Source organism: Sprattus sprattus (genome assembly GCF_963457725.1).
Source record: "Sprattus sprattus genome assembly, chromosome: 14".
In the NCBI taxonomy this organism is placed as follows: domain Eukaryota; kingdom Metazoa; phylum Chordata; class Actinopteri; order Clupeiformes; family Clupeidae; genus Sprattus; species Sprattus sprattus.
Window position 1 is genome coordinate 14,990,931 of NC_137912.1, and position 12,500 is coordinate 15,003,430.

General features: G+C 45.7%; 1 protein-coding gene across 1 annotated transcript in view; it reads right to left on the reverse strand.

The window, feature by feature from the left end:
• Positions 1-12,500, reverse strand: part of exoc4 (exocyst complex component 4) — a 116,625-nt gene that overhangs the window by 9,963 nt on the left and 94,162 nt on the right. Inside the window, 3 exon segments of the mRNA XM_080851124.1 lie at positions 1-140; positions 420-598; positions 2,015-2,159. The exon segment at positions 1-140 is cut by the window's left edge and continues 20 nt beyond it. Coding sequence (XP_080707250.1) covers positions 1-140; positions 420-598; positions 2,015-2,159 — 464 coding nt within the window.

The window sequence follows — 12,500 nt, forward strand, 5'->3', positions numbered from 1 at the left end:
CTCGCGTGACATGGTGATGTTGGTGAGGTTCTGCTGGAGGGCGAAGATGTTGCGGCACATCTTCTTGATACCCGACTCGCTGATGCGCTTGAAGTACTGCGCCCCGTTGATGAGGATGCAGGAGATGAGATGACCAAGGCCTGTAGATGTGAAGAGAAGGACAAAGGTCATCTGAGGTCAACACAGAACCAGTCTATCAAACATGACTAAAGCATTCTTTCATGGGTGGAGTGGTAATACATGATTGTGTTCATTTGCCCTAATCTTTATATCAAAATATATTTATAAACTTGATACTTTCAACTTTAAACTTTCCTCTTTCAGGTCATTCCACTGTTGTGACTCTCGTGTCCCAAATTCGCCATACCCTTTTGTTTCCACACCTGAGACTCCACACCAGACTCTCCCCATTCACCTACCCTCGAAGATGTACTGGAACTTGTGCTGCTGCAGGCTGGCTCCCATCACCTCCTCAATGGCGCTGATGTCCTTGTTGAGCTTGACCACCAGCGGGTCATAGTCCATGCTCTCCACATTGGCCACGATGGCATAGTTGCCCTGCTTGGCCAGGGGAATGAGGTAATGGAAACAGTGCACTCTGTGGAGGAAGCGAGAGATAGAGAGGGAGGGAGGGAGAGAGGGAGGAAGAGAGGGAGAGAGGGAATGAAAGGGGGGGAAGAGGACAAAGAAAAGGTATGGCCATGTTGGGAAGGTATGCTATGTAATATTCTCTAATTATTATTATGGCAGTTTGGAATGCGGAGCTAGTAATATCTAGGTCAGAAATTCAATCTCAACTGGGAACATAACATCCCCCTTCTCTTGGGATAAATGCTTCTGGCAATTTTAATATGGCAGATATTATAAGCGTGCTCACAACACTTTGGGTCAATATAATTTGTTGTACATATACTATGCTGTGAGCAGGCTGTGCAGAGAGAACATAGGTGGGGAGACGTGCTGGTCTAATAACATGGCTGCTTCTCCCTGGAGAACCGTTTGCTGTTTACTGTTACCATTTCATCTATATCCCGACAGACTGACCAGACACAGCATATGGGCTAGCTGCACGCTGTAGATACAGCCATTCTCTGTGGGGAAATAACATGAATACAACAGGAAGCTCCCTCCGCTCTGCTGTCTCCAGCACCGCAACTAAGAGACCGTTCTACAGGAGAGGTCTACAAATCCGGTTTGAATGTGGAGCTCTCCCAACAATCTCCTCTCTCTGGGGAGATTGTGTGTGTGTGTGTGTGTGTGTGTGTGTGTGTGTGTGTGTGTGTGAGGAAAGCCAGTGCGTGGTCTGCCGATGGCCATTAAACCCACATGAGGGAGACCATTGTGCTGTAAAATCATAAAAACCAAACATCCTGATGACTTAATTTACCTTCAAGCACTGTCAGGGGAAATTTGCTTGATGGGGAAAAGTCAATAATGCATAGCCCCCCCCCCCCCTCCAGTTATTGTCTCCCCATCATAAGCAGTATGGTTGCCGCTAAAACAATATCTGGCAAACAACTCGCTGATGGGAAACTGGATGGGGGGAGGGGTCTTTATGAGGCTGGATGGGAGGGAGAGGCTATTATGGCAAATGGGCTCTTAAAGAGGGAGGCATGGATTCCCCCACCCCTTCTCATGGTTTTTTGATGTAGCAATGATGGCCTGTTAAAATCTGTGCCAAGAGTAAGAGGTGCGCTCACGAGCACTCTGTCTCAGGTCTCTCAGTCTACAACGAGACAAAATGTCTCCATCTCCCAGATTAGAATGTTCTGGAACCTTGCCAGGCCACAAGTATAAACAATGCTAAAGGTTTACTCAACGCACATTTTTTTCTCTATTTATCTGAATTTGACTTGACTCATTCCTATCATTTTAGCACTAATTGTGTTGCTAGGCAACTGCTTTTGAACGGAACACAAAGTGAAACTTAAATTTTTATTCATTTATATCTATCTATTTATTATATGTATTAATTTATTTTTGTCAGAAAGTGTGGAATGGAAGCCTAACTCACCTGACTTCCAGGTGCAAGGCCAGCAGGCAGCGGTCGGCGATGTCCTGGAAGCCCCGCGAGAGGTCGGCCAGCGTCTGCAGGATCTGCTCACGGCTGCGCGTGCTCTCGCTGCTTGTCTGCACATCCTGAGAGCTCGGGGAAATGTCTAATGCACACACAAATACAAACAAAAGAGCTACCCTTTATCTGATACTGTCCTGGTGACCTTCCTGCAAGTAACAACGTCAAATGACAATGTGACAAAATGGCACACATTTCTCTCTCTCTCTCTCTCTCACACACACACACTCTTTCTCTCTCTTCTGAACTCCACACAAGTGCATTGACCTCATCATCCATGCTTACATAACCTTGGTTATTCTTTTTGGCTCCGATGTCCAGCGCTGGCTTTTAAGCCCTTGAACGCTCTTTTCTTCTCCTTTCCACAGCACTCTTGACTGCACTTCACCCACACCAGCATCACTATGAGCCCCTAACCCAGCCCCTGGTGAGGGTCCCACTGCAGCAGCCTTCCCAGTGGTCCGCAGTGGATCGATGGTCATGAATCACTGCACGAAGAGGGTATAAATGCGGAAATATCTGGACAAGGTAAACGTCTGCCAAACCTGCTGTTTGCCGGAGGTATTCGGATACCCGCAGAACGTTGTTATGTGGACCTTTTAACACCCGCAATTGACCAAATACAGCTGGTAGAAGGAGGTTTTTGGGGTTCCGACTGACTACAGCCTTTGAAATGCTATTAACAGTCAATGGTTTGGGTGAGGACTGGATACCCCTGCCCCTTTTCCCCTCACCTCTACCCGTTCTTATCTCCCTCCCTTAGTATTTAAGAAGAATTTAGGTAAATATTATATACTATAGAACAAAGCTAATAATTATATATTATCAATTATTTGATGGAGTGCTTTTAAACACAGGCCTCCTGTAAGCCTTTATTATAAGAGAGATGTGACACTATTGAAGTCAAGGGAATAACGCCACTGTGTGTGTTGCCTTTCTGACAGACCCAGCTATGAAACAGTAGCAGATATCTGGGTCATGGCTGGCTTTTTTGTCATAAAGGAGAAACACTTATACTATGTAATCTAGAATATTCACGCTTCTGAGCCTTTGGCTGATTGGTGCAGGTGATGTGAAGCATTTGGCTGATTGGTGCAGGTGATGTGAAGATGCAGAAGGGGAGCGACCGATGAACTGCAGGGGGGCAGTTGGAGACCACCATGGGGCGAGAGGGATGGTGAGATCACTGGCCCCCTTTTCCCGTCAATAGCCCTTGATTCTCATACACTTAGCCTAAAGAATAGCGTCTCTGACACACTTCATTTCTCTCTCTCTGTCTCTGTATGTCTTTCCATCTTTTCTATTTCTCACTCACCCCTTGGCACAAGTAAACATGTATACAAGCACATATGATGGCGTTTCAATAGGAAGAACAGGGTGAGCCTTTTACATCCTTTCTTACTCACTTAGAGATTCAGATCATCTAAACTTGTGTTATGGCAACTGCTCTGATCATGACTGATTTCAAACCTTGAACATCCATGCCAGTACTTCAATATTTTGACCATCTTGCTGCTGGCCACTAGAGAGCTCAAATGGGCCAATTGGACCTGGGCTGTGCAGCAAAGGAGGATTGGCGATGTCCAGGGCCTCTCTCAGCAGCCAACTAGCTGATAGGTGACAAGAGCTTCAAGAGCTTGGTGACCTCCATTTAATTCAGCAAATACAAGGTGGTGAATTGGGGGGAGAGGGGGGACGCAGAGCAGACACCCATCAACTCTGCAAACACAGCAATCCAACCATAACACACATACGCACACCAGACACACGCGCAGACACACAGAAACTCACACACAGACCAGACACATGGACACATGGACACACACACACACACACACACACACACACACACACACACACACACACACACACACACACACACACACACACACACACACACACACACACACACACACACACACGCATGATCTGAGTGAAGTGTGGAGGTGATTGGACTCCAATTTTGCAGTCAGAGCAGAAGAGTGTGGTTGTGTGCACTCACTGGTTAATGAACTGTCGCTTTGGGTAAATGGAGGGGATGTCCATTCTCAACACTTGGAAGGATACTGACAAATAACATCACGTGTGTGTGTGTGTGTGTGTGTGTAAGTGTTCATGTGTGTGTTTGTGTTGAAGTGTGTGGAAAAGAGAGTTCAAGGGCGGAACAAAGTAGATCGAACAAGAAAAGGACTCTGTGGTTGTTGCCATAGCCCAGGTCCACAAGGAGGACAGGTCTTCAACCACAGCGACACTCAAATCATCAACAACCATTCTGCAGACTCTTATTAGCATGCTCTTTTGTCCTCCCACCTTGCCTCGCCTCGTCTGGGTCAAACAAACCAACAAACTATTTGAATGCAAAAATATTTGAAAAACGCAGACAGGAGCTTCATTATCTACCAATGTGCATTCCTATCTGACTCGGTGCTCAGAGGGCCAGAGGAACAGTAAGTGGAGACAAAGCTTTCTCAAATAGACAGCATTCCGCCCAGCCCCGTGAATACTTTTCCTATTTTCTGTTCTCTCTCGACACATACTGGAGTCGTTCCTGTCTACTGCGGTGGTCGTTAACTGCCACTTCCTCCCTCATTCGTATCATGTGCAATTAAAACCCAGGACAATTCCTGACAATTAAAATTCCAAACCACCACATGTGTCTTAAGTAAACGAAAGCAGCCACAGAGAGAGAGAGAGAGAGAGAGAGAGAGATAGATAGAGAGAGAAAGAGAGAGAGAGGGAGTGAGAAGAAAAGTGAATCATCTTCAAAAGAAAAAGATGCAAACAGTCACATATGGCCATATGGCATATGGTGAGAGGTTTAGAATAGAATACTGCAGATCTTGTTTTGGTTTCATTTTCTTCATTCCCTGGTTGAGGCGGACACCCTCCCTGGCAGAGCCATTAGTCGCTAGGGTGCTATGGAGACAGCACAGGCCGCACACACCCAGAACTACACTAATTAGAGCTGGACGCAAAAGCCAATTAACCCTTTTAGTTAGGGTTAGTATCTCTAAGACTGACTCTCTCTCTCTCTCCCCCTGTGTGTGTGTGTGTGTGTTTGCGTGTGTGTGTGTGTGGAGGGAGAGAGAGAGAGAAAGAGAGAGAGAGAGAGAGAGAGAGAGAGAGAGAGAGAGAGAGAGAGAGAAAGAGAGAGAGAAAGAGGCAGTTTGTTAGTGCCTGTATGTGTACCAACTTGGCACATCAGACACTGCACATGCACAAGTAGGCCTACTGTATGTGCTAATTGCTGAATGTCCGTGCTTGTGAGAGAATAAGGGACTGAGCACATATGTGTCCCTGAGTGAGTGTGTGTGTTTGTGTGTGTGTGTGTGTGTGTGCATGGCGCCAGAGTGCGACCATTTGTGTGTCAGATATGTTACATAGTGAGAGCATTTATGTTCAATATGGTCCAGAAAATGTGCACAAAGACGTCAAAGAAAGGAAGTGGGAAAAGAAAGAAACAGATGAGAAAAGAAGGCAATTAGTCTCTTCAGACCTCCACACTCGACAAGTACAGTATGCACTACAGCATGTAGTGTGGCCGTGAATCAATGGAAGGCTTACAAATTCTGTGTGTGTACTTAGAGTTTGCGGTCCAAACATGTGCATGCATGTCCATTGCTGGACAACGTGTGTCCTGTGATGTGTGCTATGTGTGTTAAAGGAGTTGCAAATTTGAATTAAGGATCATTGGATAATTAGACATAGGTTAAAATGTAAGGGTTTCTGGTTGAATATCTTACCATATTGAATGCCCTAGAGGGGTGTGAGACTCTAGGTGTCATCTAAGAGCAAAGTGTCAGTGTATTCCTTATACCCCCACCCCCATGAATACAGGCCTCTGAGACATGTTGTTGTTTACAACTGGATCTCTTAATCAACAACTTCCCCTGTGAACCAACATTGTGGCTTTTCCCGTCTCAGTGGAAGCAGACCGATACATATTAATGTAGGGTCGGGGCAATTGGGTGACACCCCTTTATACTATGTAGGATACTTAAACTTGGACTGATTCAATGTCTAATCAGAGACATAGGTGAATCTCCTGAGTGAAACCTCCTTCTCTCCCTTGATGCGCATCATTGCAAGAACAAAGCCTGTTTCTTGACTGAGTCCCCACCATTCTTTTGGAACTAAAAACAAATAAAACACCAACAGTGTGCATGTGTGCTAATGCCTGGGTCTCCCCATCAGGACGTCTGGACCTGGGAGAAGGAAGCAATCGGAGAGCGGTTAACCGTTATACCCTCTACACTTGCTCTGGCACCACACCCTATCCCCTCTTCCCTCGTGTGGTGGAACCTCACCCTCTCTTCCCTCGTGTGGTGGAACCTCATCCCCTCTTCCCTCGTGTGGTGGAACCTCATCCCCTCTTCCATCATGTGGTGGAACCTCATCCCCTCTTCCCTCGTGTGGAAGAACCTCATCCCCTCTTCCCTCGTGTGGTGGAACCTCACCCCCTCTTCCCTCGTGTGGTGGAACCTCATCCCCTCTTCCATCATGTCGTGGAACCTCATCCCCTCTTCCCTCGTGTGGAAGAACCTCATCCCCTCTTCCCTCGTGTGGAAGAACCTCATCCCCTCTTCCCTCGTGTGGAAGAACCTCTTCCCCTCTTCCCTCGTGTGGAAGAACCTCTTCCCCTCTTCCCTCCTGTGGTGGAACCTCATCCCCTCTTCCATCATGTGGTGGAACCTCATCCCCTCTTGACTGACAACTTTCCCTCTGCTTCCCCTCACTCCACAACTGCAGCTCGCCTTGAGTCTCTTTGTCGGAGCGCATGTGTTGGTTAGTGTGTATAGGAGTACATCTGTGAGCGTGCGTGAGAGTGTGTGTGTGTCAGTGTGTGTGTGTGTTTGTGTGTGTGTGTGTGTGTGTGTGTGTGTGTGTGTGTGTGTGTGTGTGTGTGCGTGTGTGGGGTGAGCTTATCCAATTATTTTCCAAGCCTATCTCGGTGAAACGTCTGTTCTGTGCCATCTGCGGGAGCGGAGGGTGGCACACATAAAGAGAGAGAGAGAGAGAGAAAGACAGAATGAGAGAGAATGAAAGCGAGAAAGAGAGGGAGAGAGATGGGATGAGGTAGAGAGAGGCACAACAAAGAGACGAAAGGATGAGGTAGAGAGAGGCACAACAAAGCAGAACCCTTGTATTTGAATGCTTCATAAACACTCTTGTTCCTTGGCCTGTCAGAGGGAGGAGGTTAGAAAAATAAATAAACTGCACAAAACACTAAACAAAACACTATCAGCCACAATCTCATTTTCATTCAATTTGAAGGTTTTACTTCTCAAAAAAAAATCTAAAATTGGGCAAAGTACAGGCAAGTAGCCAAAAATTCACATGACCTCCACTGTGGAATTGTGGGAGGGGTCTCCTGCATTTCCTGAAGGAGTGTGGAAGACTCATGAATCATGCATGCTATTGGCTGAGAGCGTTAATAATTCAGCCAGAGTATCGGGACTAACAAGAGAAAGAGAGCGAGATGGACAGATAGACATAGAGAAACGGAGAGAGAGAGAGAGGGAAAAAGTGAGATATGACCTCTGACCCCGTCTGTGCAACTAATGTGCCATTCAGCCCCGAGGATAGAGAGAAAAGAGAGGGGAGCAGATGAAAGACATGCAGAGAAGGAGAAACATGGAGAAATTACGATAAAGCAGAAAAGGAGTCAGGAACAAGACATAGCATCAGTTTGTGTGTATGTGTGTGTGTGTGTGTGTGTGTGTGTGTGTGTGTGTGTGTGTGTGTGTGTGTGCTTTCCAGACACAGCATCACAATGGCAACAACAAAACTTCTTCTGTCCTCGATTTTGCAGGCGAGTTCTTCAGACAGCTCACGTGAGAGAGAGAGAGAGAGAGAGGGGGGGGAGGGAGGGAGGGGGGAGTGAGAGTGGGTGGTTTTGCGTGGGCGCAAGAGATGGCATTATGCGCGAGATGGTATTATGCAAATACACATCACTGCTGGAGGGAGCAGACGTTCACTGCTCAGGTCAAGCTCTTCCACTCGGCCTCTCTGGAACGCTGGAGCCTTGGAGCGGTCCACAGAACTCACACGCTGCTCTTTGGGAAGAGGGAGTCCGTAGGAAAGAACTTTCACTGGGGAGAACTTTGCAACAAAACAAGCCTTTTGCACAGCCATTGATCTCTGGGCTTAATTAACCACCACTAGGGTGAATCAGACCAGTGAAATGGATGCTGCGCCATGGCAACGCAGAGTGCCTAGAGACCATAGGTGGCCTGGCAACCGAGATGACCTTGACCAACAGTGTGGAATCAGTCATCTGTTTCCTCTTGCCAGTTCACTGCAAGCACTTCACAGTTTCAGGTACCAGTTCAATGTTTCAGCAGTTAAGAATCTAATGGACAGGAATCATTGCTTAAAGTAATTATATGTTTACGTCTTTAAATCTATACTACACAATTAATTGCTTTAACAAGTGTAGACTTGATTGTAGGCTTAAAGCCAACTAGTAATTATGGCTCACCAAAAAAAGAGATTAAAAGATTAACAAAGCAGAACTGTGAGCCTCTACACACAACCTAAAGTAAGCAATGAAGGCCAGACCTTAAGTCCTTTGTCCTTTGATAACCTAAAATGACATTGACCTTCTATGTTGAGTTCAGCAGTTCCGTTTACAGCAACCACTCTTCAGTCTCTTCGTAACAATTTGGTGAAAAAATACAAATACATACAAATACAACTGAATATAAAACAACCTGGTTTTCATGAGAGTTTATGTATATAAATGTGATGTATTTTTATTATAATTATTTTTATAACAATGTGCAGTGGTAATACTGCTGGCACTAAGCACAGCATTATTCAACATAGAGACGTAACTAGGGTAACTCACAGGGACAGTGGCAGTAAACCTCTCTACTCAACAGAGACGTGCTAGTGACGAGCTAGCGCTGTGGGCTTTAGCCTTCTTGCTAGCACAACCACCTCCCACACCCGAGGTTGCAAGTTCGAGGTTGCAAGTGTCCAGGACTGTGTTTGTCTACAACTATGCAGGCTAAACACAGAGAATAGCAGAGATTGTACATGATGCTATTGGGACAGCGTGCTTTTCATCTCAAGTCTAAGCAAAAAATTAAGTTATTTTTCAAATGAAGGACAGCAACACTTGTGAATGAACTTGATGACAACCCTTCCTTTCTCACACACACACACACACACACACACACACACACACACACACACACACACACACACACACACACACACACACACACACACACACACACACACACACACACACACACACACACACACACACACACACACAGCTGGCCTCAGCAGAGTGTGCCCAGGTAAATATTGTCACAGGGGATTAGGTGTCCAGCACGCAGCCCAGATGGGCGATAAGACTGATGCCCTCTTCGCCTTCACGACCAATCACCGTCCAACGTCTATTTTTGGGCAAACAGCGGCGCCTTTTCAAAGCACAGCAAGACGCCAAACCGCATCTCTGCCGAACGTCCCCCCGGCACATGCCGGACCCGTTGAATCGAATTAAGATGAAATTAAGATTCAAGGCCACTGCGGCTAAACAGAGAAGGAGGCGAGAGCTCCTGTTTATCGTGGTAATCTTATCAGCATAGTGAGGAGCGGCCCCGGCTGTTTGTTTTTTCGCACTGTGGCGGCTCAGCAGAGGGTGACAGGAAACTGCCATCTCAGACACATGGTCTTAATCCTCGAGCAGTTGCCGCCACAAAATGGTAGGAGACAGTCTGTGACTGCCTACAAGGGGCTATGCATATTTAAAAAAGCAAGCAAAAAAAAAAAAATGGTCCATTGTTTTATCACATATATGTCACACAGCGTTGGCATGACTAAGGATCTAGGGACATTGTATCAAAATCCATTCCAACAGGTGAAACCTGTGCCCTTTGTTTCCTCTTACTGTTAAGGTCTGGCATTGCAACAACACGGATGCTTAAATCAATACTGCACACCCTGAGCATGCCCACTGCATCTCTTCTGTTTGTGGAAGATTGAATGTCACTACTGGCCAAACATGCTGGTGAGCATCTCTCATTCTTTTTCTCCTCCTTTGTTATTGAAATAATAGCCCCTTGTGGTCGAACTTCTGCTGTTTCTCCACGCTCACCTTCCCCAAACTCTGCTTGTTCAGTTAGTAAATGATAAAACAGGGGCTGCGTTTAGTTTTGGATTACCCTCATGTAGATCTGTGCGTCTGCTTATTAAATCAGGGCCCACAAGACAGGACCGTTTTCCCAAACTCTCTTTGTCTGCTAGCTACTCAGGTGGGAATACACTCTGAACAAACAGGTATGCTTCTTCAATTAACTATGTGGGAGGGTTGAAAACTGGGGGGGCCGATTTGTACTCTTTGTCCAGATCTCAAGCTCCTGGCATAGTGTGCGCCTCTGCTCAACTCCATCCCCTCTGCTCAAGGTCGGCTGGAAGAGACCAGAGACGCACTCTAAAAACCAGCCCGGCGGAGTGAAAACCTCCTTGATCTTGCGCATATTACACTGCCAAACGTGTATTAGTCTGGAAGACAAGGAGGGGAGAAAATGACTTGTTCATATCTGACTGGCTCTGTAATATAAAATCCAATTTGAGGGGTGGAAGGGTGGATGAAGTGTGTGGGGGTGGGGTGGGGTGGGTGGCAGGGAGAAGAGGGGGTGTGGGTGGGGGTGGGGGGTGTGGAGGGGTTTGAGAGATAAGGGTTTCCGACGGTGACGGTCCCATCAGCTCGGCAAACACTAAATAATGAACAATACGGTGGCTGTCCCGCCATGATAAAACACTCCATTAATGCCTCTGCTTGGAATTAATGATAATTATGCCACGTTCTCCACCAGCCTCTTATTGAATTTTTATCTGTTCCCCGTGCGCAATGAGAAAGACTTCCTCCTTTAAAAAATGAGGAATAACAATAATAAAAAAGACACTAATTCTTCATTCCAGAGGAGGGTTCACCAGGGTTGCAGTGGGAGATGGGAAGTGTTATTGATGTATAGGTGAGCAAAGGATGTTTCGCCTTGACAACCAAAGACATAGTGACGCTTTGCTAAGATAGTACTTACTGGTTATACTGCTAACAGCCAAAGCACGGGCGAGGGCCAGGTTTCTCCTCTAATAAGGTTCTACATACAGATAATTAGGTTTCCGACAAGTCAGATACACACAAGACCTTTACCCATAAGCTAATGGTGCAAGTACAATCCACTAATAAAGTGTGTGAATGCTGCTGCGACAGAATAAAATAAGGTATAAATGTGTTCGAGGTTCTTATTACTCGGCTCTTCAGAATGCGGCAGAGAGTTTCATTGAATTGAATGGGCCGTCCTAATGTTTAGAGGTCCGATATTTCTTGATAATGAGTAATACATAAAATGAATAACAACTCCTGCCATTGACAACAGATTTTGTGCTTCTGATTCACATTTTCATGTGAATCCTGTCAGTAACCTTTCATATCATTCTGTTAGTAGCCCGTTCACTTATCGTAAAGGAAATTCTTTGCAACTTAATGTCAGCAAGTAATGTGTTGCTAAACATCACCTGAGACTTTAAAGTAGTTTTTCCCCTAGCGGAATCCACAAAACGGCAAATAATAATACAAAAAAATTATATTTTCGAGAAATATCTCTCGTTTTGGTAATTACCCGTATAATATGTGGGATAATGTATAATCCAGCGGATATAGTTGAAAAATAAATCCCTTCAGGACAATACAAGACCCCACCACTCTGCGCCAACTGAATGACCGCTGGACATTATACCTCACGTATTAAATACAGTACCAACAACATGACAACTCAAAATAGCTAGCACCACCAGACAGACTCATAAGTGCTTCTGCAAAGATGATGAGTGTCAAAGTACCTTAAGGAGAGTTTATTATCACAGGTCGGACAGGTCTAACGAGAGTCCATAAAGCCGACTCACTAACGACTGAGCTGACATAATGTCATAAGGGCCTACAGTACGAGTCTCTAATGAGATGGTAACAACATGCTCATACACGACTCTAATGAGACAACTGAAAATTAGCAGTGCCGAGCCGATACGCGGTATAATATCATCTCAAATTAAGAATTCAAGAGTCGGTAGATGGTGCGGCATTTGTTTGTCAGAGTACCTGTTTATGTTTGCAGAGCTGCTTGCGATCCTAATAATCCTGGGTAAACATGTGTGTGCCCGTGTGTGATTACACAGACGGCATAGCCACAGGCAGTCATATTCCCATGCGTGCTGTCACGTGTTAAAACAGACAAATACTTCAGATCAACACACAAACACATACAAGCAAACAACTAGAGCTCTGTCAACAAGCAAACAGACAGACATATTTTATGTATGGTTGTAGGTTTCGTAGGTAGTTCACTCAATGCTTATTCTTGAAATATCCACCATTGACTCTGGAGCTTGTGGCTGTAAGGCTGTCTGCGTG